Source organism: Photinus pyralis, unplaced genomic scaffold (assembly GCF_008802855.1).
Source record: "Photinus pyralis isolate 1611_PpyrPB1 unplaced genomic scaffold, Ppyr1.3 Ppyr1.4_LG8, whole genome shotgun sequence".
In the NCBI taxonomy this organism is placed as follows: domain Eukaryota; kingdom Metazoa; phylum Arthropoda; class Insecta; order Coleoptera; family Lampyridae; genus Photinus; species Photinus pyralis.
In genome coordinates, this window is record NW_022170819.1 from 1,201,552 (window position 1) to 1,227,423 (window position 25,872).

A 25,872-nucleotide genomic window follows, 5' to 3' on the forward strand; every position below is an offset into this window, starting at 1 on the left:
CGCAAATAGAGATTTAACCCCACGCCGATTGTGTATTACTTAATTTTTTAAGAAAAATCGACCATATCCTGTACAGTCATGTCCTTTAGAGGGTTGCATTTATTGAGGTGGGTTAAATATTGTTGTTTCATTGCTTGATTATGTTTAAGAGGTTCACTGTAAACCCTATAAACGCAAATAGAGATTTAACTCCAAGTCGATTGTGTATTACTTAATTTTTTAAGAAAAATCGACCATATCCGGTACTGTCATGTCCTTTAGAGGGTTGCATTTTTTGAGGTGGGTTAAATATTGTTGTTTCATTGCTCGATTATGTTCAAGAGATTCACTTCAAACCCCATAACCGCAAATAGAGATTTAACTCCAAGCCGATTGTGTATTACTTAATTTTTTAAGAAAAATCGACCATATCCTGTACAGTCATGTCCTTTAGAGGGTTGCAATTAATGAGGTGGGTTAAAAATTGTTGTTTCATTGCTCGATTATGTTCAAGCGATTCACTGTAAACCCCATAAATGCAAATAGAGATTTAACCCCAAGCCGATTGTGTATTATTTAATTTTTTTAAAAAAATCGACCTTATCCTGTACAGTCATATCCTTTAGAGGGTTGCATTTATTAAGGTGGGTTAAATATTGTTGTTTCATTGCTCGATTATGTTTAAGAGATTCACTATAAACCCTATAAACTAATTGAAAACTACAGTGAGCCTCAAATTAAAACCTAGATACATTATACAATCAAAATGTTACGTTATACCATTAAAAAACCCGAGGAAAAATCTCTAAAAAATTGTGTCCGGTGATAATTATTGATATACCTTGTACAATTATTTATGTTTATAATAGAATTATAGCCGTTTCAATGATTTATTGCAAGTAAGGATCAGCTATGTATTTTTTTATTGAAGTAGATGGGGGTCTATTGCCTCTTATGTTAGTTTAGTTCTTCCCTTATATCCAAGAAACGGTTTTGTCTAATTTTTGATAACATCTTCTGTTTGTGAGTTTTTAAATTGTCACCCTGTATAATACCCATACTGCACAAGAGCTCAAAGATGTCGTTCTGCCACTGGTACTACACCACTAATAGGTATTGCTGATGGTACACTTCAGAAAATATATATAAATACGTAATACTAATAATTAGGAAACCCAAATTTTAGATTTCAGAAAAGGCTTCTAAAACGTTTTCTATAGACCCAAACAAGATGTTTTTAAGAAAATTTCTAAGACTCTTTTTTGTCCTGGATGATATTAGACCCATACAAGAAATGCTTAACATGTTTATGATAATTTTGTTGGGAGTTACTTTCAAATTTTCGTGTCTTGGGAAATATTCCATACATGAGAGTTCTAAGGATTGAACGTTTTGGGGGAGCATGTAACACCGGGGGGTCTGAGGGGTATCCATGCCTCCCCCCACATCACATTAGGAAAAAAATTTTTTCCCTGGGGGATATAGACCTGCCAAATTTTCACCAAAAACGTTTAGGACAGCATATTTATGATTATTTTGTCGAGGCTGACTTTCAAATTTTCGCTTGATGGGAAATATTTCATACTCGAGGCACTTGGGTAGGTGACTTGTGATTAGTGACACGAATTCAATTTTTCATTATTCAATTCCATACTTATATTTGAATTTGACCAAAAAATGGTCTTTGGCCTCCTGGAATCCTGTTTTATGACACCGATTCGGGTTTTTAGTAATTCTCCTACTACAACTTCCGGCATAATGTAATTGGAATTTTCGAAATCAGAAAAGCCCGGCGCTTAATTATTTATTTATAATAAACAACGACGAAAATGATAAACGAACGACTTTGTTTTATCTTGTGCCAACATTTTTTAAAAGATGGGTCTTTCTGGAGTTATCGTCCCTGAACGTACTAAAAAGTAGATAACTGTGTTAAACTAACAAAGTTATCAGAACGTTGGTAACCGTTTACATGGCTGTAGATCCAAGCTCAATCTGGGAACGTGTAAGGGAAAAGATTCGTTTATTAGCTTTTGCGGAGAAAATCTCATTTATCGCACTACCAAAGATTTTGATCGCCACGGTTTCCAAAAGAAAAACTATTTCGCCCATTGAGACCATTCATTTGAGTAGGTATCCACAAAGGATGCTCTGAAAGCTATCAATCTCTTAAAGGGCTTGGAACTCCAAGCCATAAGTTTTCTTTAAAAGCACAATCTTCTTATTCTTCGGAACTCTCTAGAGATCTTCTTAGAAAGGTTTTTCCAAACCTTGTTAGGCATCTTAAGAACCTTCTTCTAGACCTTTGTAGATTCGAACTAACCGTTTTCAATTCAACTAAGCTGCCGAAAAAGCACGGCAAACGAAAGTATCTGTGAATAGTGGTGGAGTTCGTGCCCTGAAGGATATGTCGTCTCGTGTGCTCCTTTTGCATTTCTTTATAGGTACTAGGGGGCCCACTGAAAACAGTCAACAACAATTTTGGCCGTTTAGTTTTGGCAGAAATGTTTGAACAAATGAATACTTCAATTTTAGTTTTGAGGGGAAAATTTAAATTAAATAATGTTACTTACATAGCTTCAACCAGGGCTTGAACCCTGAGAAAGGGGCGAATTGCACCCCAAAAATTTTAAATGGAAAGGAGTGGTAAACGTTAGATAGTTCGAAAGGAATGTTCATTCTGTTTTTTTAGCGGATTTTTGCATATTTTTTCTAAAAAGATAGCGTTTTATAAATCTTTTAAAACCTTTTTTGGGAATAAGTAAGAAACTAAAGAAAACCAAGAAACTGCTTATAATCTTCTTGGAAATTTAAAAATTCTTAAGAGTATTTGTGAAAAATGTTGTTTAAAAATCTTATTATGCAAGCACTCAACGTCAACATCCTTAAGAGAACCTCTTATAAAATTATGCTAAAATTCATACTGGAAACTGTCAAGTTCCTGATTACTTGGATTAATTTTGTGGTTTGTTCACAGCTGAAGTTAAGAAAATGGTTGACGATGGCTGGCTGAAGAACGCTTTCAACCAATACGTTAGTGATATGATCAGCGTCCATCGAAGCCTACCTGATCCTCGAGACGAGTGGTGAGTAGCTATTTTTTTTTTAACTCGTAGGCGACTGAAGTTCTGAATGAAACTAGAAAATTCCGCTTATCAGAATTTCCGAATTTAATTCGCAAGGTCATTCATTTTCGCGTTTACTCCCCCGACGTATAGTTACCGAGGTACCCAGTTTTGTAGGCTGGGTCGGCCCGGAATCGAACCCGAGTCCATGAGCTCACTAAATCGCATGCAACGCAAATGAACTTTTCATGGTGGACGAGCAAGATCATCCCTTCAAGATAACTGTGTACTTTTCAAAACTGAAATAGCAGCAGCGTAGTATCCGATCTCGTCTCGTATTAATAACAGCAATTTGCGTTGCATAAAATAACTGTTTACGCCTCTACATTTTCTACATAATCGATCGCCTCTGCAATGTAATTAGAGGATATTAAAGTGGAGAGAAATTTTAATTTCTTGCCTGGCTATCGGCAGTGTTTGTTGGGTTGCTCGTAAGTTCAATTAAAAAAACTAGAATCTGGTTTAGATTACTTTCATTTTTTGTCAATTTTGTTATAACAAATTGGTTTATTCAGGAACGTATTAAAAAATATTTCGAGCATTGTTAATCGCTGACCCATTTATTGAAAACTGTGGTACATTCAGTTGCTCGATTGAAGCATGTTCCTTTGGGATAACTCCCAAATTTGTACCATAATTCATAAGATATTGAATTAATAACAAAATCAAACTATTGGTATGAATGAGTAGTATATTTTCCCTGAATTTTACGACAATTCTCTTCATTCCTCATAAATGAGGATAATTATCCTTAGAGATTAGATTAATGGATATCTTATCACAAAAATGATACACCAATTTATGTTATCTGGAAATAATTATGTGCATTATGTTTCAAAATGGATGTGACGTAGAAATATAAATAATCGTTTTTTTAATGTCTACAGAAAATATCATGGGTGATTCAATGATTTTCCAGTGATACCTTGATACTGGGCAAATTCGGGCTTAAAAACCCTTTGATGTTTTGTAATAACCGACCCGAGACAGATCCCATTCCCCAACAGATTCGCAAATTTGAGCACACGAACGTGAAATTACGCTCCCAAAATTGTAATCTTCAATGCGTAATAGCAGATATTTTTGGCGAGTAAGCACAAAGTCGTAAAACTTAAACGCGCTTTATCATCGGAATATTTCAAAGGGGAACGGACTTAATAAATCTTCGCAGATCTGAGCAGTCGAGTGTGAGCAAATAGTATCCTTCTATGACGTTGACGCTTACCGTCGGATCATCTAATTTTCGACTGACTGTGTTTCGACTTTAAATCAAAGCAGCCATTCATTATACGATCCTAGGGTTTTGTACAGGCTGTCCATTTCAGTGATTCGAATCAATCATTTTGGTTCAGATTTGACAACCGAGGAACTACCTAGCTTCCTATATAAATAAGGTAACCAGATTTTTTATTCAAAACAGGAATAAACCGATTCATTTAGGGGTGTTGAATTTTAATTCTCATTTTTCCGTATCCTCGGGCCAAAAGTAAATACTCCGCTTACGAAAGGTTTTTTTGAAGGAAATGCGTTTATTTATAGTGCGAGTATAGCGAAAGGGGTAGGTCTCCCTGTACTTTATGCTACGAAGAAAACGAAAGTAAAAAACATATACTAATTGTCCGGAACCTCTTTCTAATCGGCGTTAAATCGCAATTTCAGCACTCATCTTAGCAGAACCACTAAATTGCCACTTAATTAATGTTTACGTTTATTATTAAGTTTGCCCCCGTGACTAAACGGCGCAACGGTCGTAAAATTCGGAAACAGCTCGACCCAGTTTCAATTTGAATCGAAACGAGTCACAAACTCGTCGAAAACGAACCCCTCGTCATTTGTACGTAGTGTGGAGATACTAAATTAAAGATGTTTTCGCTAACATTAATTTAAAACATTGAAATTGGGGCGCTATAACCCTAAATCCCAGTTCAAAACTTTGTAATAGCCGAATGAAGAGAATTGATTGGCCGCCTCCATAATTTAACGGGATTAAATATTTTCGGGGGTGGAAAACATATCGAAATTGTCTGCCTTTAAACTTGCGACAACCACAATTAATTATTCACGAGTAATATAATTTAATTAATTTCATTTTCCTTTAGAGTTGAGCTATGGGGAAAACTTCTTGAGCTGAAATTACTGTCACAGAAATGTATAGTCAACCAACAATTACAGGGAAATTGCGCGCGTTCGCCCGCCACCCCAATGTTATTTAAACACTGTGGGCTAAACTAATTAGCCGTGTAATGAGATTACATCAGTTGATGGTTTCTATATTACTCGCTCTGATTCTTCAAGGCATTCGGTCTATTCCGTTTTCTAAAGGAGAACATATTTCGCTTCTTTAATGCGAGAAATTTAATCGCGCTTATTATACGCCACATATCTGGTAACGTTCAAGATGTTGGAGTTTACGTGCGCCTTCTGCTACTTTTGAAATCTGCTAGAAATTCGTAGCGTATACAATTAGCCCACTTTGCGCGTTTTCAAAATGTGAGACGCGCTCGATATAGAAACTCTCAATTAATTTGCGGAATGTTGGCAATCACACAATGTCTTAAGAACAGTGGGTCTACTCTGGCCGTTTTTGGTGCAATTAGTCGCCCTAATTGATATCTGCATTCGCAGCTGTTTTGCTCGGCGCGGAAATCTGGATCGAGATTGAACTACTGAGGCGACTTTAAAAATAATTTTCAGCGCAACAACGAAGCGGAACCACCTTCTGCCGTTCGAACAAGGTATTGTGCAGTCACTGACAAAAGTAATGGTCGCCTAAAGGTAAACTCTGCAGCCATGGGCTCTGTCGGTGTCTTCAAGGAGGAGATACCTTAATTTATTCAAATGTTGGTTACGTATACCGCAGGATTTACCTATTCGGCGATCATTACTTTTGTCAAAGACTGTACAAGGTAGTAAGGTAGTAATTTTTCACACATCTGGAGCTAATTCACCTCGAAGAAGGCGTTTTATACCCCACTTCTGAACGAGGAGAGAACCACTCACAGAATTTTGTACACCATAATTCCATTTCGTTTCATAATTTCATTTTCGGTTCTTAATTCACTGTTTTCTAACAGCACCGCCCTTCTTTCTGACCCCTTATCAAAAGAGGTGGTGGGGTGGAGCTGGTTTTATCCTCCATGGTACTGTAATGAAAGGTCTCAACGAAAGGGATTAATTTCTACCAACTGGCGTGCCCTAACAACCAACAGATAGCCCGCATTTCCGTCACGCGCTCGGCAGAACGAAACTTTTAGGTTCGAAGAGATCGTGAGACCCGCGCTCGCTTTCCCGTTCGCGTCTTATCACCAGACATACTTTCGTTCACGTTCGCTATGAAGCGGTACGTGTGGAGATTGCCTTATATTGACCAAAAGACAAATTTAAAACCCACTTTTTTGAAAACGGCCAAGCGACTACCTGTTACATCATCTAAGCCAAGTTTGCGGTGCCCGAGATATTTTTTAGTGGCTTGAACATGGCGAGCCGTGAGGTTTAGTTCTGGCGATTCACATGCGTAAGTAGGGATGAGAAGTTCATCGTTTGTAATGATTTCTGATGGATTTTTGATTATTGTTAACATACTTTTTATACGGATGTGGAATGGTCGGGGTAATGACGCGTTGTCTAGGTAGTTTTTGGTCATTGAAATTTAAATTACGTGTTTAAAGACTAGATTTATTCAGTTAGAAATTATTTGAGTCGTATTTGTAAATGTTTATCTCATGTTTTTCTCCGGTCGTTGCGATAGGAGGTTCTGTTATCGCTGCGAAAGCTGATTATTTTCAAGATAAGGACGCGTTATTGCCGAAGCTTTTAACGCAGGTTACTAGAAGACGGTGCATTATTTTGTAAAGCAAGAGGGGAAGAATTAAATGGAAAGGAAAGGAATGTTTTAAATAAGCGAACCGGGCGTTAATCGTGACTTTTTTTGTTAAAACGTGAATGGAGTTTTTTTATATTGAAACGTAACCGTATTTGAGCGTGTCAGTTTTGTCGTTATCGAGGCTTTTTAAAAAGACAGTCAGTCTTGTTTAATTGTAAAGTTGTGTAGAGGAATGAATTTCCTTGCCGTGGTGATTGATAAAAGTGAACGTTAAGTCGAGTTAAACGGAGGTGTGTTATGAATTTTCGTAGAATCGACGAGTCCGCAGGTGTTCTCGGTTAACCCGCCCCTATGGTGTCACGGGGTGGTTTTGACGCTAGTATTTTAAATGCGCAAGGGGCGTATCCATAGTTTGACCCCCTTTGTAAGAGGTCTGCGACGATTGATGAGAAAGGTTCGGGTTTTCATAGGGAAATCTTTTTTTCTTAACCCTAGAAAAATGACAGAAGTAAAATTACATTTTATTTCCAGGTGCAAAAAGCCGGATCGCTACCTTGAAGACCTGCCGCCGACCTCGGTGATAATTTGCTTCCACAACGAGGCCTGGTCGATATTGCTTAGGACGGTACATTCCGTTTTGGATCGCTCGCCCAAGCACCTGCTGACGGAGGTGCTGCTGGTCGACGACTTCTCCGACATGAGTCACCTAAAACAACAGCTGGAGGACTATTGGGCCAAAGAGCCCAAGGTGAAAATCGTACGTGCGAAAAAGCGCGAGGGACTGATCAGGGCGAGACTGCTAGGTACGCTACGTTTCCAGTTGGTCGTCCTAATCCTGGATATTTTTCAGGTGCGAGGCATGCGTCGGGACCGGTGCTGACTTACTTGGACTCCCACTGCGAGTGCACGAATGGGTGGTTGGAGCCGCTTCTCGATCGGATCGCGCGGGACTCGACGACCGTCGTTTGTCCGGTCATCGACGTCATTGACGATACGACGCTGGAGTACCACTGGCGGGATAGTAGCGGCGTGAACGTCGGCGGTTTCGATTGGAACCTCCAGTTTAATTGGCACGCCGTGCCCGAACGGGAGAAGACCAAGCACAAGAACAGCGCCGAACCGGTTTGGAGTCCAACCATGGCCGGTGGACTGTTCAGTATTGATAAGGTAACAGGAGTCGAACCGTGGCAAAGGCGTTTGCCTAATTGTGTTTCAGGCTTTCTTCGAGAAACTGGGCACGTACGACAGCGGCTTCGACATTTGGGGCGGCGAGAACTTGGAGCTGTCGTTCAAGACGTGGATGTGCGGCGGAACGTTGGAGATCGTACCGTGCTCGCACGTCGGCCACATCTTCAGGAAGAGATCGCCGTACAAGTGGCGCAGCGGCGTCAACGTGTTACGCCGCAACTCGGTGCGATTGGCCGAGGTCTGGTTGGACGAGTACGCGAAATACTACTACCAAAGGATCGGAAACGACAAGGGCGACTTCGGCGACATTAGCGGCCGAAGGGAGCTTAGGAAAAACCTGAAGTGCAAGACCTTCAAGTGGTACCTGGACAATATTTATCCGGAGCTTTTTGTACCGGGCGACGCCGTTGCGAATGGGGAGGTAAGTTTGCTAATACGTCTCCAATGTAGCTCCACAACGGTCTGCATTACACATGTAATTCATAGTTCCGCAACTTGGGTTACGGAGGAAAGACGTGCTTGGATTCGCCCGCTCGCAAGTCCGACTTACATAAACCGGCCGGCCTTTATCCGTGCCATCGACAGGGGGGAAATCAGGTAAAGCACACGTTCTGTTATTCACGTTTCTCTACTTTTACAGGTGGCTAATGGGGACCGAGATTATTGTCTTGATTCCGCCTGCAAGCCAGAAGATATGCACAAGCCCGTTGGGCTTTGGCCTTGTCATAGTCAAGGTGGAAATCAGGTAACATCACCACCACGGGGACGTAGAGGTGTATCAAGTTTGTAACTAAAACACGCATATCAACGATTAACAATTTAGTTTCTCCCTCTAAGGCCCCGTCTTTCTTGTCTCAGTTAAAATTATCCGATAAGTTTAAATGAGACAAGAAAAATCGCTTTGTACAAATCTCAGCCAATAAACTTCTATTTCCAGTCTTAGTTTAAAACCAAGCTATGCTGAACATTAGCTTCAGCAAAAATAAGCAAATCTCATTTACTTAACGCTCTTAGTTTATTTTTATTAACTCAAGCCTTGTCCCGATTTTTATCTGGAAAACTAGCCCCTCCCTTAAACAGTCCATCCCCTTCAGTCTGTATTTAAAATGTGTGGACGCAAGCAACACACTTCCAGCATCAATAAAGTGGAACAACTGGATGTTGGTCAAACTTCTAGGCATAATTGTGCCACAGTGACAGTAGAGTGTCTAGTAAAGTGCTGTGGTGGTGGTGATTACAGAGGTGGTAGACTATGTTTCTCAAAATTAACGCCTCATTTGCGTAAATAACATGTACTATATTAAATCTGTGTGTGAACTCGCCTTTAATAGTGGCCAATCTTTGGCGGCGAGGATGGTACACTTTTTAATTTTCTTTTCTAAATGCAAGGATGCGCTATTAAATCTGCTTGCACAATCCTTTCGGTTGGTTCCCTTGCTAGTTTAATTTTTAATCTCATTTTGAAGAGAGCTGATTGTCAATGGAATCCAGGTCTGTTTATCAGAACCAAGTCGGTTAATTAAACAAATCTGATTCTGTTAAACGGACCTATTTCTCGCTTCCCCACCTTTGACCTTGAGGATCAAAAGGTCACCTTCACTCCTGAAAACCATTCTTTGTTCTTAAACTCGACTTTTTTAGGCTGAGAATAATGCCCTTTATTTCACCTTCAATTCTGTCCTCTATTTCACCTTCAATTCTATCCTCTATTTCACTTTTACTTATGGCCTCTATTTCACGGTCAAGTTTGGTCTCCACTTGACGCGTAAAATATTGATAGTTTATATGCCCCACGTGTCTCTGCTATTGGAGGTATGTTAATCTGTCGGGTTGCATGGTGGGGTAGGCTGTACGGAAAAGGTAAAAAACGGGATTTATTCTAGCGCGTCAGATATTTAGAGCATTGTATAATTTATGACACGGCCACCTACGATCTCAGTTAACTGACATGCATCAACACACTGCAGTTTATTGGCGATTTTTTACACTTTGGCGTGTGGAAATTGGCTCTTCTCACTCCCTCACGTCACCCTCAAATCGTTATGTTTCTGAAATGCACACTTTGCAACACGTAGTCAACCCACCTTACTTAATCTAGCGCGCTTGTGTAAATCCGAAATCTCCTTGATGCATGTTCAATTGAGTCATGAGAATGACCTCCTTCGGCTCTCTATTCGAATGCTTAAATTACTATATCAATTAAACTTTCAGTTTGATTTCAAACTGCAAGCGAACGGAACTTTGAGTCCCTTTAAAGTGCCTCTAATTCTATTCTTTCCACCCTACATTTCCATTCCGTTTTCCGTCGTTCTCCCTTCCCAAATCTCATCATTTTCAACTTCCCTACATTTAACTCCATTCCTTTCCTCCTATAATTTGCTTCATTTATTGTACCTCCGTCACCCGCGTATGCGAGGGAACATCGCTTTCTTCTTCCCCCTACGATCACTCCACCTTGACCCCGTAATACTTTTCCATGTCGCTTATGTAGAGGTTAAATGAGGGTGAGCTAAGTGAACATCCCTCTGTCTTAGTCCTTCTACTTTCTTGGTAGTACTTTGATATAATGTTGTTTCCTTTCCTCTAATTGTATTTTCTTCCCTCTTGTTCTCCGCCTTTTTTTCTTTACAGTTTCTGGTTTTATTTTTTGATCATCTTATTTTCCCACTCAGAGTCAATTTCCATGGGTTGATGATCCGATTCTATTCTTGGTCCTACCTGAAATTCGTCTATTAGTATTTCCTCTAGTCAAGGTCGGCGACTACAAGTAAACAAACGGAAAACGGCGGTTCCAGGCGGTTCATCAGAGTGGACCTACAGGAATCGAACGAGTTCGGCAAATGGCGGCGGTCACTTCGGAAGAACTAAAACAAAATTACGCGCGGACGGCTCATACGGCAAATTCCCTAGCGGGAATGAAAGCAACAAAACACTAATTAATTAGCTGTGTTTAAAATCTCTATTAATTAAGCGCGCTTCTAATCCTTACTGCAACTCATTAAATTAGCTACTGTTATTATACTCACTTGGGCGAGATGAAATATCTAAATTCATACTATATATTTGCCCTCGTCTTGTAAATGACAAGAGCTTTCAAACGCAACAAAGATAATTGAAACATCCTGACGGGAACGGTTGCAAACGGCAAATTAATTAATTACAGCGTTTGTTAGAACTTAAATTACCGTCTGTTTTCAACAACTCTTAAAACCAACACAGATACTTTCGGCGCGACACTTTTCGTAACGAATCGGCTCCAAATACCGGGTGTTCAGGTACAGGGTGGTCATGAAACTATGTAAACTTCAAACCGGAAAAGAGGTGCGCAAGTCGATAACCCGCACAACGTTGGGAAATTTCGTTTCTCGTATGGATGCAGATGATTTGAGCAGTCTTTTGTACTGGAAAGTACTATGTTATCCCCCCCCATATGCAAGTAACTTAATAGCGCATCCTCGAGAGCAGAGAGAAATTTGAAAAGTTCACCCCTGCGACAAACTCGTAAAAAATTAATCGCCAATGTCATTCCAGTACTGGATGTACAGCAAAACGGGCGAGGTGCGTCGCGACGAGGCGTGCCTGGACTACAGCGGCCAAGAGGTGATCCTCTACCCCTGCCACGGCTCGAAGGGCAACCAATATTGGGACTACAACGAGGACACGAAACTAATTAGGCACGGTAGTAGTGACAAGTGTCTGGCGATTAACGAGCCCAAGACGAAACTAGTGATGGAGCAGTGTAATAGTGAGCTGACGCGTCAGCGATGGACCTTAGAACATTACGATCGCAGTAAACGTAGTAACTAGATCCGCCGATGTGCTTTAAATAAGTGTACAATGGAACTAACTTCATGTGATAGTGCTATTTTGAGTTTTAAATTATCCTTTTTTGGGATGTGCTCAATTTATACATTCCGTTAATTTTCGTACTTGAAGGATGAAGCGCAATTTTTTATATACAACAATTATTTTAATTTATAATAATGTACTTAATTATTGTTATTGTTATCATTCCTTTTGTTTTACAATTAACTCAAACTGGGGACACTCGACGATCTGAAATTTTTTGTTGTAGCTGAACTGTGATAAAGTTTTTTTTGTCTTGACTACCTTAAAACTATTAGAGAGTGATCTCCAGTTTCAGTTGATGCGTTTTCGTTTAACTGACGGTTTATATCACCCAATGTAAACCAGGCCAGTTTGTCTCTTTGGTAAAACAGCTTTACTACAACTGTACTGCATACGTACTCGATCAAGGTTGGTAAAATACGTTTTTTACATATCGTCAGGCATATCGTTCCGTTAAAAAAATTTTTACGCAACTTTTACAAATGAAATCACATGTCGTTTTGAAAAAGTATGATATTATCCTTGATTTTCTCAACATGTGGGTATAGTTTACTCTTATTTTAATTGTATATACGGTAGGTACTTAAACGTCTTGTACTTTCTTTAAAATAAGAATCAGCTTATTTTTGTAGTCCCAAGTCGTCGAACTTTTTATTATTTGCTCAAGAGTATTATAAATAATTAGCGTGTGATTATTTAAATTATTAACGTAGGGTCAGAACTTTTAAGATAAATTATAGATTCCCCGCATGCCATTTTATACTGTTTTATAAGTTGTGGGCGATATTGGTAGAGAAGATGTACAGAAACTGAAAGTGTCGGCTTTTTATAAGTATAATTTATCATTTTTTTGTAAATCTCACAGCTATGAAATTGTTGGTAATTTGAGAGTATATTATAGTCATTGTGTTTTGCATGAATGGTGTAATTAATAGGCCAGTTAAAGATGTATTAAAATGTGCCTTAAACTATCTTGTATCAACATATACATACTGGTTAATAAAGATTGTGTTTATGATACCTAAATGATTAAATGATAATGTTCCAGGTGTCTATACTGCTCTGTTCATTGGGATGCGGTCACTACATCTGTCCAGCGATAATTTATTAATCTCTCCCCGTACTCATCCGACCTCTGCTATAAGAAAAATCCCAATGTTGGCTTAATCTCGACCAACTTCCGAAAATTCCAAATAATTAACAGCACAAATTTTCATTAACACCCTTTGGACATGAAACGAAAAATCTGACATGAAAACTCTGTCTGGGCAGATCTGCAGTATTCGATTCTGTAAAAACTTTTTCTAATTAATTTTGGTCCGTAGAATCCAAAACAATTCGTACTTTTTCGATCACACTTCTCAAAAAAAAGTTATAGACTAGAAACCAATTTCGAAACAAAATTCAAAGGGGTGTAACTTTTGATCTAGTAGCCCAATCTTGGAACTGTTTGAAATTATGGATTCTACAGGCCACATTCTATAAGAAAATTTTTTTTTCCGGGTCGATCTGAGACAATTTTTTTTCGGGCCTCAAAAAAAGGCAGGGTTTAACCTTCTTTTTTTACCAAAAATCGACTGCACCAAAATTTCTCGGGAAAACACTTTTTCTAATTAATTTTGGTCCGTAGAATCCAAAACAATTCGTACTTTTTCGATCAGACTTCTCAATCAAAAGTTATAGACTAGAAACCAATTTCGAAAGAAAATTCAAAGGGCTGTAATTTTTGATCTAGTAGCCCAATCTTGGAACTGTTTGAAATTATGGATTCTACAGGCCACATTCTATAAGAAAATTTTTTTTGCGGGTCGATCTGAGACAATTTTTTTTTCGGGGCTCAAAAAAAGGCAGTGTATAACCTTCCTTTTTTACCAAAAATTGACTGCACCAAAATTTCTCGGGAAAACACTTTTTCTTATTAATTTGGGTGCGTAGAATCCAAATCAATTCGTACTTTTTCGATCAGACTTCTCAATCAAAAGTTATAGACAAGAAAAAAATTCAAAGGGCTGTAACTTTTGAACTAGTAGCCCAATCTTGGAACTGTTTGAAATTATGGATTCTACAGGCCACATTCTATAAGAAAATGTTTTTTCCGGGTCGATCTGAGACAATTTTTTTTTCGGGGCTCAAAAAAAGGCAGTGTATAACCTTCCTTTTTTACCAAAAATCGACTGCACCAAAATTTCTCGGGAAAACACTTTTTCTTATTAATTTTGGTGCGTAGAATCCAAAACAATTCGTACTTTTTCGATCACACTTCTCAATCAAAAGTTATAGACTAGAAACCAATTTCGAAAGAAAATTCAAAGGGCTGTAACTTTTGAACTAGTAGCCCAATCTTGAACTGTTTGACATTGTGGATTCTACAGGCCACATTCTATAAGAACATTTTTTTTTCCGGTCGATCTGAGACAATTTTCATTTTTCATTTTGCATTATTTTTACAACCCCCTTGGTTTTTGAGATACTCGTTGGAATTGAAAATTGTAATTTTTTAGAATCTTTAGACCCCGTTCATACCTGCAGCGCTTATCAAAAAAGTTAAAACGCAATCTTTCCCTATAGAATCTCTTTTTGTGTTTCAGTCAGGATCGATCTACAGGGTGCTATAATTTCACGATTTTTAAAGTTTTCTTACTACCGTGCGAGTGGTAAAAAAGTCTTTGAATATTTTACCGTACTCGGCATTCCCCCTCTCAGCCTTTGTGTCTAAGTTGTCATGCTGTGAAAATAAATGCATTATTATTATTATTAAGTATTATTATTACGCATAGTAAATAGTTACTTTTTGTTAGAAGTAACTATAATGTAACTAGATACTTTTTGCGAGTATCTTTTACAGGTCTGAGTATAGGTAATGTGGCAAAGTGGATATCTGATCAATGTTTAACAACGTCTATTACATAATCGCACCAAACATAAAAGAGATCTTTAATATGCTTTCTTGTAGAAATTTAAATATTCAAACAAGGAAGCGCAAAGTCGCTGCTTACACTGTCGCTTTACATCTCAAGTACGAGCTTGCTTATTAGTGCGTACACAATATCCTACATTCCTCGTATTTTGAGGAAGTACATTATCCACCTATGCTTACTTTCGATTATGCAGAGCAATTTTACGTGTCAAGTGAAATGAACCATTAAGGAGTTATAAAATGGAAATGAGAACATTTTCGGTTAAGTACCTACCGGACTTTCGGTTTCGATAGCACACACAAATTTTAGTACGCTTTAATTAATTATTTTCTGAAGATTGATTACATATCAATATTCAATAACTCAATTAATGCGTTGATTAATAACATTAACATTTATTGGTTTTTATTTATGTAGAGCATTTTACCGTGAGCGTTAACCTTCTCCTTTTCACCTTTTGCTAACTTGCTAATGTAGGTACTAGAGTTTTTGTTTTATTTTGTTCACTCGATTATCCTGTTCAGAAACTTTTTCGGATAATTTCCGCAGGTTTTGTATATTTATGAATACAATAACGAAAATTAAAATAATGATAATTAATCTGAAAAGGTAAACACCAGCCAAAGCACAAACTGAATACAATGATGAAAAGAACATTCTAGACCAAAATTAAGATGGATCTACAATAGTTACTACCAAATGAAACGGTCTTAGAAGAGATAATAATAATAACATGACACGTGATGACATACACAGAAGAAAGATAGAGTCCTTAGTCACATTACTGAACATTTTGCAGTTGTATATACTTACGTAAAACTTAAATGGCGGTACAATGCGAAATAAACGCTAGCAGGAATGAAGAAACGGATCATGAAAAGAACAAAATCCAAGTAAAAAGTAACAAAGAAGAGATAAAGTTCCTTTCTCAAATGTGAGGAATCCAAAAAACGAAATGAGGAAAAGAAGAAAAGGCTGAAAAATAATAATAATACCACCCTTATTTATAATAAAATAGGATGTAAAATAAATAAACCTACAATGTAGAGGCGAAGTTCAGGAGAGCTGCTCTTCCCCTTAACCTCTAGGATTATATAAAGTGTAAATCAGCGTACTTCGGACTAAACGCCATCTGTTAAAAACTGGATGGCAAGTATAGGTATACCACGGTATGAGGGAAGCTTAAAAAAATAGCTTCTTTTTTAATTAATATAATCTAGGATTTTTCAAGCTGCTTTTGGAACCGAAACATTGACATTTTTTTCTTGAAGGATGACAAGGTAGAGCTTCTGTGTTTCGGTATTGTATTTCTGGGGAGTCATTTTTTTACCTTAATGCAGATGTCCAGTCCCTTCGGGCGACCAAAGAAAAGATCGATAAGGTACATTATCTGTTGATGACTATGTAATTGCATTGCTTTCATTACAGTACGATGCAGATACGTGAAAGACAAGGATGTGATTTGGTATAATTTGAACAAGATTATTAAGAAAGTTATCCCTCGGGGTTGTTTTACTGTAGGTATACAGAATACGTAAGTATAAGTATATTTTTGATCTTATGATTTTTAATGCATTATTTATGGAAAGGTATTCCTCATGGTGTCGTAATTACCTTAACTAAGCTTAAGCAAACATCAAGTGGTAAATTTAAATACGTTGACTAGAATCTCGATTACACAAGATAATAGTAATCAGCGGCCCACGACGATAACAAATCTACTGTTTTGAATTTCACAAGACCCGGGGCCACAAATCACAAGATACCAAGAACTATATGATAACGCCAAATTAAACAAACCACATCATTTTTTTTTTGTATAGAGGAAGTACCTCTGATATAACTATACCTGAATACTGGTTACCTGTTTTGTATTAAATATGTTGGAAATAAAGCACATTATAATAGATACTGATCCTGGTATTGACGACTTACACGCAATTTTAATGTTTTTGGCGGCCGAGAAGAGAAACGAGGTTAAAATTGTCGCAATTACGGTTACAGCAGGTAATACAGATGTAAATAATGGATGCAGAAATGTCGTGAGTCTTTTGGAAAAAGCGTGTCGAACTGATGTAAGTATAACCGCAACATATGCTCAAGTGAAAATCTTATTTATTAGATCCCCGTATATAAAGGAGCCTCTAAGAACTTGATATCCGAAGATTGCGATTTTCTTCAGTATTATGGTCGAGATGGTCTTGGGAACACTGGGTATGCTAACAATGCAAACTTGGACATACTACGGGATGAGCCATCCTCGTTGGCAATCAGACGCTTAGTGAAAGAAAATCGAGGACTGATAACTCTTGTTTGTTTAGGACCTCTGACAAACATAGCCCTTGCCGCCAAAACTGACGATGACTTTTACATGAACCTGAAGGAAATCTTTATCATGGGTGGCACTATTAGAGGTGAGTTGGTTTATTGACAAGTATGAAGAATCCATTCTTGTAGGGAAGGGAAATGTAACTTTAATGGCCGAGTTTAATTTTTACTTTGACCCAGAATCAGTGTACAGTTTTTTACACACTGTAACATGCCCAACGACAATTTTGCCGTTTGAACCAGTCTTAGAAGTTGCACTGCCTGCGGTAAGCACTACCTACCAATATTTGTACATGCTTACTATAGTAAATGCTTATTATAGACTTGGCGCTTTGAGGTTTTGCCCAATCTTACTCCAGAGATGAAATTTCTTACTGCCGCCGAGAAAAGCTTTTACAAATTTAAAAACGGAGGCGGAGGTAAAGATGTGTGGACTTCTGCAGACGGATGTCTGGCTTTAATAGTGCTGCATCCTGAGGCAGTCCTTCGCAGTTGTGAATACCATATGAGCATTGAACTGCATGGTAAAAGAACTCGAGGACAGTGTATATTAGACCACACCAAAGAGCGGAAATCAAATGTTACTGTTGTCGAAGAAATTTCGCAGGAGCTCTTGGTGAATGCGTTAATAGAAACTCACTCGCGCAGTTGAGCACATATATCTTTATTGCTAAACATTTAAGTATTAAGATCACCTTGTAAATAATAAACCCATTTAATGTGAGAAACACGTTCCTCTCTAGGATAAATCGTCAGCTTTCCGGCGATTGAATACTTGCGATCGACCAAGATCTCCAAATTCTCTAAGGGCGCCAAATTAATGGCGATCTTGGTCTCACACCTTCCATACACAGTTTGCGAGTCATTTTTCAGGCTGAATATGGCCGGTTCGACTACGAAACGGAAATCGGTCGAGTCTAGAAAAGGATTTTTAAACGTGACCGACGTAGAGCCGCCGGGAATGATGAAGTAGGGTCCCTGAGGCTTGGGCGGTTCGCACGTTCCGGTTAGTGTGAACCTGTAATTGGTCCATTTAAGTGGATGCGCTAATATTTTGGAGTGTTTACGCGTAGGATCCCGTTGCGGGCGAATGTAAAGTTAGAACCGATTTGAGAGTACCGATTTCGTACGGTTCAAAGCGTACCAGGAATTCCTTAGTAGTATGGGGAGAAACTGTTATGTTGCCTTCTATGAAAAATGCTGTGGGTTCGGTGAACTGCAAAGAAAAGGATAAGGTCGGCGAGAGCTGGTGTTGGGGTTACCTGGGCCGCCAGAGTTGTGGTAGCTTTTGCAGTGTTCGTCACGGAAGCTCTTTGAGTTGCGGTTTGTCCAAGCCTCGCGATAAAGAATAGCTGCTGATCAGGAACAGGTGGACGCGTTATTAACTTGAAATCGTATGGGTAGATTCCAAGATCACTCGAAATGAGGTCAATGTGCGCCTCTGACTCACCTTCCGTTAAAGGCAGAAATGTGATGACGAATTTACTCTAAAAGTTATCTCATCAATGGCTCCAGAAGTATAGCTTTGTACCTCTGATAAGGCAGGGACTGTCTGTGGGCTGACGAAACTCAGCTCAGGAACCGTACTTTTAGCCGTGTATGTAACAGGGCGTGAAAGTGGATTTTCAAGAGTAATGGAGTAGGTAAGAGATTTCCGAACACAAGTATTGAGTGTTATAACGTCCAAGGGAGGGCTTTTCAAAACTTTTAATATGACCTCATAGTACAGATACTCTTTTGTTTCCTTGTTCCTGAACATAACCTAGAGAAGAATTCCGTTATAAGACAACGTGGCCAGTGAAAGTATTTACCTTCAAATGTAATGTCCCTTCTTTTAACACATAGATCGACCATGTGTACGGCCTCTCACTCTGACCCAATACTTCAATGCTGGGATTGCCTTCCAACTTGTACAAAATGGGACTTGGGCTCGAATTTTCGGTTATAACCTCAAATGATTGCGGACGTTTTTGCCAATTTTTAACAATTAATGTTTCTTTATACAACGTCTTGCACGTAATTTCTCTTTGTATTCTGTCAACTACCAGCGGAGGCGTGGTTCGTCCACTTAATTCGTATAGTACTCCTAGTCCTTCGGGATAAGCGAAGAAAATGGTCGCCTGGAAAAAATAAAATCATTCTGATGATGGCTTTTAGCAGAGGGGATGTGAAAAGCGTCTTCGTCGAAACCAGTTATCTGGAATCTCGATGCCTTCGTCAGTTTAATGTAAGCACAGTTTATCTATGATATTTTGGCTCAAAAAACGAATTCATCTCTTATCCAAAGATCGAATATTCTGCTCTTTCGAGACCCAGGCGTACATGAGTAAACCGCTCGTACAACCCTTCTAAATACTTCCTTTCAGTGCAAAAATCTCCCATTAACAATCGCATTTTTTTTTTCATTTACTTCACCGCTCCCCCCATAACTCTCTTACTTCCGCAAAAATTTGCACTTTCTGGTATACTCGTATACAGTGTGTCCCAAATCGGGTGGGATTGCATGGGTAACTTTGTTATTATTAAAGATAGAGAATTGGTTAAATGGGCAATGTTTTGCAGTTTTGGATGCTTATTTAACATTTCCTTATGGAAATTCAAAATGTCGCATAGGTTCGACGTAAATTCAAAAAAACTAAAATTGGTCATTTCCTTGAATGTCTTATATCATCGAAAGTATAAGAGATATAAAAAAAAAGTTTTATATAAAAGTGACTGTCTTTGATACGCTTAACTTAGAATTGATGTCAAAAAAAATTCAAGACGGCCACTTTTGAGGAACATTTACCAACTTCCTAAAGTTAAATGGGCGCCATATTAGATTTTTAGATTACTTGATAGATTTTTAAATTCTCTTTACAACGAGCTATTATAAAATAAGATTGAAAATAAGATACCAGTTATATTAACGGTTTTTGTATTTTAATCAAGTAGTCAAGACAGTTTAGTTTAGGCAACGTGTTGCCATTGATGATTATTATTATTATTGTAGTGGTAGCTACTTCCACTTTACTTTTATTTTTTAATTAAGTAGGTACTTACTTTTATAATTTAATGTACTGTACATAATTCGTGAATTGTGACCTGAGCAGCCAGTTTGTTGGTGGGTAGCATAAACTAACCCTTCCTTCGAAACATACGTTGTCGAGAAAAATCCTTTAAGGAAGTTTATTGGAGAATTTGTAAATAATAGTGAGCAGTTAAAGATCCATCGAAGAATACCGGTCCAATTACATGACTTCCCATTATGCCATAAAATACATTAATTTAAAAAAATATTACTTGATTTCGGCGTGAAACTACAACATGTAGGTTTTCCTGTAACGAGTAGTGTTCATAATGTCGATTTGAACACTTCGCAGTTAGAAAAATAAGATTCATCTGTCCATATACTCGGACTGGTAAAACTGTTAGTTTCGATATTCTTGCGGATAAACCACCTACAAAATGTGACTTGGGACAATGCATCAATAATACATTGTGTAAAATAAAGCGAAGTGTCTTGAAATGTCTTTAACTGGATAATGGCATGACTTTTTTCGAGGGGATAGTTTGTAGTAATACCACCATTTGTAGGTATGTAAGTATGGGTAATAAGTCAATAAGTGATGTTATAAAAATCAAATTTTTCTAGACCTAATGCTTATATAAAATTTTGGAGGGAGTTGTAATGCCCAAACCCCCCCTCTCATGAGTGCGTCCCTGATTTTTTAAACATCTGATGTAATTATTTTCATTGTTTTGTTGCCTCGAATAGATTTTGTTTTGTTTTTTTTTAATTCATCACAGCCTACTTAATTAAAATATAAAAACCGTTGATATACTCGGAATTTTACAGTCTTGTAATGACGTCATTTTTGTCTATCCTTGTTTAACTAATGTAAAATGACAATGACAAAAAATTTTGCCGAAATGTTGTTGTCGTGGCTAAATTTTACCTGAAATGCTTGTCAAATGATTGTCAGTTTTGAAGTTTTGAAAACGCCAAAGCGTCAAAACATGCCGCCAAAAAACCCTCATCGATTTAACGAACAAACACAGTTAATAATTCTAAATGTGTTGGCTTTCTTTCAAATTGAACAGGAACAAGTTCGGAATGGCATACGCATACCACTAGACATCAACAATGTTATACAGCGAACTGCACAAGCAACGAAAGTCAGCCCAACAACCATTTCAAATTTGAGAAAAAATGGTGTAAAATCCGACAAAGATTACGCATCTAATGTCTCTACCAAGCAAAAGATTAACAAGACGAAAATCACAGAATATTTGAAGAATAAAATTCGGGATACAATATATAATATGTACTCCCAAAAGGAATATGTTACACTGGCAACTATTAGACAAAAATTTCTGGAGCAAAACGAATATTTTCAATTTTCCATTGATTCATTGAGAAAGTGGATCAAAAGTATGGGTTTTAAATGGAAGAAGTCCAATAACAGAAAATATCTTATGGATTTACCGGATATTGTCCACAAACAAATAAAATTTTTAAGGGAGTACATTGAAAACAAAAATTTGGGACATGAGGGTTATACTCCGGTTTTTATGGATGAAACCTGGATATTTAGTAAGGGATCATTTCGAAACAGCTGGCGAGATGATACTAAGCACACGGAATCAATTAAACCCAATGAAGGTAAAATAAGATATTATAATACCTTTTCAATATTATTAAAAGAGATATTCTTTAGGTCATCGATACATTATTGTCCACGCTGGGACGAACGATGGCTTTATTGGTGGGGCAAGTTTGATTTTTAAAAGTGGAAAAAAAGCAGGGGACTATCATGATAATATGAACAGGGGTAATTTTGAAAATTGGTTCAAGACTCAACTGGTGCCAAATCTTCCTGATGAAAAATCTTTAATTATTATGGACAACGCAAGCTACCATTCTGGCCTTTTAGAGAAAATTCCCACCAAATCATGGACAAAACAAAGAATGATAGAATGGTTAGGGGAAAACAATATCGGCTATCCAGAAAAGGCAATGAAGGATCAAATATGGAGCATTGTCAGCGCAAACTGCCCCAAAGAGAAAAAGTACTACCTTGATGAATATGTTAAACCTTTAGGACATAAAATTTTACGGTTACCGCCATACCACTGCCAATTTAATGCGATTGAAATGGTGTGGTCTCAGTGTAAACGAAAATACGATCAGTACATTGCAAATTTTAAGGGATCAACACAAGAGGTTTTGGCAACATGGGAAAGGGTTATCGGGGAGATTTCTAGGGATAATTGGGAGAAATACGTAAACCATACGGACAAAGTAATACAAGAGGCTTGGGGAGCAGTACAAGTTTGTGATGCTTCTGACATCCCACCTTTTGTTATCACTACAGACGCAGATGACGACCTTACTGACGACGAATACTTTGATTTTGACTCTGACGATACGGACGAGGGCGACTAATTTTCTTCTAATACTGTGACCATTACAATTGCAATAAATTGGCATTGGTATATTTTTGTTTTACGATTTTGATTTTCCAACTATTCATCAAGGTAGTGCAATTTTTTCTTGTGTAGATGTGGTTTCGATAGTGGTTCTTTGAATTTTTATGTACTCCTCTGCTAATTATTTTTTGGGTCTTTTCGGGAGTATTGTTTCCTAAATAATATTCTGTGATTTTCGTTTTGTTAATCTTTATTTATTTAAAAACAAAAATATGTTAATATTACTTATATGTTAGTTGAGCAAGTTATTAAAATAATTAGTGAGTAAATGACCTTTTTTGAAATACTAACATTTTATCCATCGCGGTTTCGCTCGCAAAAAAATATGAACTATTCGCATTTTTTAACATGTTAAAAATTTATTTTCGATATCTTCAGTCGTTTAGGCTGTGCGTTGATATCTCAGTCAGTCAGTCAGTTAATTAGGACTTCTTCTTTTATTAAGACCTATTTAGATTTCTTGTGGAAATTGACTTAATTATTATCAAAAAATGCTAAAATATTATGTACACCACTGTATAGTAAAAGTCATACAGGTAATTAGACACCAGTAGTCAGTTACTTAGCAACAAATAAATTTAATAGGACATACGTTTTTTCCCACGAAAATGACGTCATTACACGACTGTACAATTCCGAGTTTATAACTGGTATCTTATTTTCAATCTTATGTTTTGATGGCTCGTTGAAAAGAGAATTAAAAAATCTATCAAGTAATCTAAAAATCCCATATGGCGCCTATTTAACTTTAGGAAGTTGGTAAATGTTCCTCAAAAGTAGCCATCTTGAATTTTTTTGACATCAATTCTAAATTAAACGTATCAAAGACAGTAACTTTTATATAAAACTTTTTGTTATATCTCTTACACTTTCGATGATATAAGACATTCAAGGAAATGACCAATTTTAGTTTTTTTGAATTTACGTCGAACCTATGCGACATTTTGAATTTCCAAAAGGAAATTTTTAATAAGCATCTAAAACTGCAAAACATTGCCCATTTAACCAATTCTCTATCCTTAATAATAACAAAGTTACCCATGCAATCCCACCCGATCTGGGACACACTGTATATTAATAAAATTGTGTTGTAAAATTTAAGATCGCGTATGGTAAGTTCGGCTCAAAAAATTCATCCCGGAATATTCATCACCAAGAAACCTAGACGCTTTTAAGGACCACTGACTCGGAAATTTCGACACCGAAAGATTCGCTCCCCTAATAATCGATCATGAAAAACTCGCCCCCGCCAGAGTGTCTTGTTATACGGAATTCACTCGCAATGATTGGTCTTCGGAAAACTCCCCTTGAAGGAATATCTATACGTATATACTTAATTCTAAAGTGCTTACAATAAGAATAGACTTGAATTTTATATTCCAAACTGGAGGTTAGTCTTCTTGGGGGCAAATTTACTGTACAAATGTTGCAACAGAAATAAAATAGAACTTTGGAATAGCATTTATTCAATGGCGAGTTTGTTAAACTCCAATCTTCAGGTCGGGCTTTTCCGATCGTACATTCTTCATTGATGAGGTATAGGTATTTGCGGGCGAATTTCCCTTGAGGGAAATCCTCCGAGAGCAAGCATTCCGGAGGCGATATTACGAGGACGAATTTTCCCCGGAAAATTATTGGAGACAAATTTACCGTGATCAATGGGGTGCTTTCGAGTATATGAGACTTGCTTCAAGGGTGACTTCTATTTAGTCTCGAGCACTTCGGGTTGAGCTTTTGTAAACTTTATATGTGCTATATTGATTATTTATAGTGGGGATTGGGATGAAATGGGATGTTGGAGTTATATTTGAATGACACAGGAATTCTATACTCTCGACAATAACTTACCCGATGTGGTTTTTTCCCAGTCATGGTTAAGGGAGAGTATGAAACCTCACATGGCAATACTGACTTTGGTTTTACTACGTAAACATTTTTGGATATAAAGTATTGACCTTCTATTGTTGTTGCTACTCTCCAAGTTTGAGCAGAGCTTAAATGGTTTTATCGTTACAGTGCAAATCTTTAGAAAAGCCTTACGGATTTTCGATGTTAATAAAACGCTTAGTCGAGCTACGGACAGGGCACTCAAACTCTATTCGTTCAACAGCGGGTGGCATTCCTATGCACGATCCCGACAATTGCATCTCTAAGGATTTCTTGTATCCACCGATAATGCATTTGATCTGAAACCACGCGTACACTTTCTATAATCATTCATTTATCCTTATACTTTTGCCTCGAATACGCTTCCCAAAGTTGATGGCTTAAACTGTACGGTAAAAACTGCACTGGTACCAGGCGAAACGAAACCATGTTCGGGAGTGATTGTAAAGCAAGGGTGATACTTCTCAAATGTCCATTTGAAACTGCAAATCAACTAAAATCACCCGTTCTGCCTGAACGATTTAAGCTTACGCCCCACCAACGTCCCCTACATTATTTAACATGGCCTTCTGCTTATTGCTGTAGCCCAATATAACACAACCGAACGGAATGATGCTCTTGTCCAGCGTATAGTCGGGACCAACACAAGAGCCTTTAAACGTGCACAAAGTTTCAACAATATCCTGGACTTGATAGGCGATTTTTCCCGAAAACGCTTTCATACGTTCGGTTGGTGTGTAAGTGGAAATAAACTGGGTAGTCTGATGAGGTGGGACCCTGGTAAATTTCTTCGGCACAATGGTCACAAGCTGACCGTCTTTCTTGCTGCAATAATATTTTGGGTATTATTGGAATTATCGTTACTTTTCGCTGTACCCTAGTCGAGGACTTTGTTTTGATTTACTCGACGATATACTACCGGGCTCATATTGAGGTTCAAGCCTTTTTCTTGGCCTCGAAAAAATCGGCAAGCAATCGGGTAGATCGAAAATAATGTCGATGTACGCGTCACTATTGTTTAGAACGGAAACGGCTCTCTTACTCGATCCACCCACCGCCACCTCGCCAAAGTTTAGAAACTTATCACTGAAATTCGCGAGAAGCACAGAATTGGCGACACCCTCGCCGCGAAAACAGAGCTCGTGTGGTCTTGAGTTAACGTAAAATGTAACGTAGATCGTGTAGGTTTGCACTTTGAAGGGGTGAAAGTGAACTTCGATCGGCTCAGTTTGTCTTCCTTGAACTTGTTTCGATTTAAACTTGACCGTTAAGAAGTCCACCTCAGGTTGCTTGCATTCCAACC

General features: G+C 37.9%; 4 protein-coding genes across 4 annotated transcripts in view; 3 read left to right on the plus strand and 1 right to left on the minus strand.

Moving 5' to 3' along the window:
- Positions 1 to 12,984, plus strand: part of LOC116177572 (putative polypeptide N-acetylgalactosaminyltransferase 9) — a gene marked incomplete in the record, with an annotated part of 78,551 nt that extends 65,567 nt beyond the window's left edge. Inside the window, 7 exon segments of the mRNA XM_031496567.1 lie at positions 2,957 to 3,065; positions 7,459 to 7,730; positions 7,778 to 8,094; positions 8,144 to 8,536; positions 8,602 to 8,727; positions 8,729 to 8,860; positions 11,647 to 12,984. Of these exon segments, the coding sequence (XP_031352427.1) occupies positions 2,957 to 3,065; positions 7,459 to 7,730; positions 7,778 to 8,094; positions 8,144 to 8,536; positions 8,602 to 8,727; positions 8,729 to 8,860; positions 11,647 to 11,922 (1,625 nt within the window).
- Positions 1 to 25,872, plus strand: part of LOC116177573 (broad-complex core protein) — a 312,257-nt gene that overhangs the window by 219,705 nt on the left and 66,680 nt on the right. The gene's annotated exons all lie outside the window — the stretch shown is intronic.
- LOC116177579 (uncharacterized protein C1683.06c-like) lies at positions 14,683 to 17,996 on the plus strand. The gene is made up of 6 exons (XM_031496591.1): positions 14,683 to 16,263; positions 16,311 to 16,416; positions 16,472 to 16,957; positions 17,005 to 17,296; positions 17,340 to 17,476; positions 17,533 to 17,996. Exons 3-6 carry the CDS (start codon positions 16,763 to 16,765, stop codon positions 17,860 to 17,862), a joined length of 954 nt encoding a protein of 317 aa, XP_031352451.1. The 5' UTR covers positions 14,683 to 16,263; positions 16,311 to 16,416; positions 16,472 to 16,762; the 3' UTR covers positions 17,863 to 17,996.
- LOC116178285 (hydrocephalus-inducing protein homolog) overlaps positions 17,854 to 25,872 on the minus strand; it is an 8,274-nt gene continuing 255 nt past the window's right edge. The window contains exons 2-11 of the mRNA XM_031497742.1: positions 25,446 to 25,655; positions 25,101 to 25,394; positions 24,916 to 25,051; positions 24,723 to 24,868; positions 24,531 to 24,675; positions 19,022 to 19,330; positions 18,742 to 18,972; positions 18,473 to 18,697; positions 18,278 to 18,426; positions 17,854 to 18,228 (exon numbers count right to left, since the gene is read on the minus strand). Coding sequence (XP_031353602.1) covers positions 17,889 to 18,228; positions 18,278 to 18,426; positions 18,473 to 18,697; positions 18,742 to 18,972; positions 19,022 to 19,330; positions 24,531 to 24,675; positions 24,723 to 24,868; positions 24,916 to 25,051; positions 25,101 to 25,394; positions 25,446 to 25,655 — 2,185 coding nt within the window. The 3' untranslated portion in view covers positions 17,854 to 17,888. The remainder of the gene's footprint in view (positions 18,229 to 18,277; positions 18,427 to 18,472; positions 18,698 to 18,741; positions 18,973 to 19,021; positions 19,331 to 24,530; positions 24,676 to 24,722; positions 24,869 to 24,915; positions 25,052 to 25,100; positions 25,395 to 25,445; positions 25,656 to 25,872) is intronic.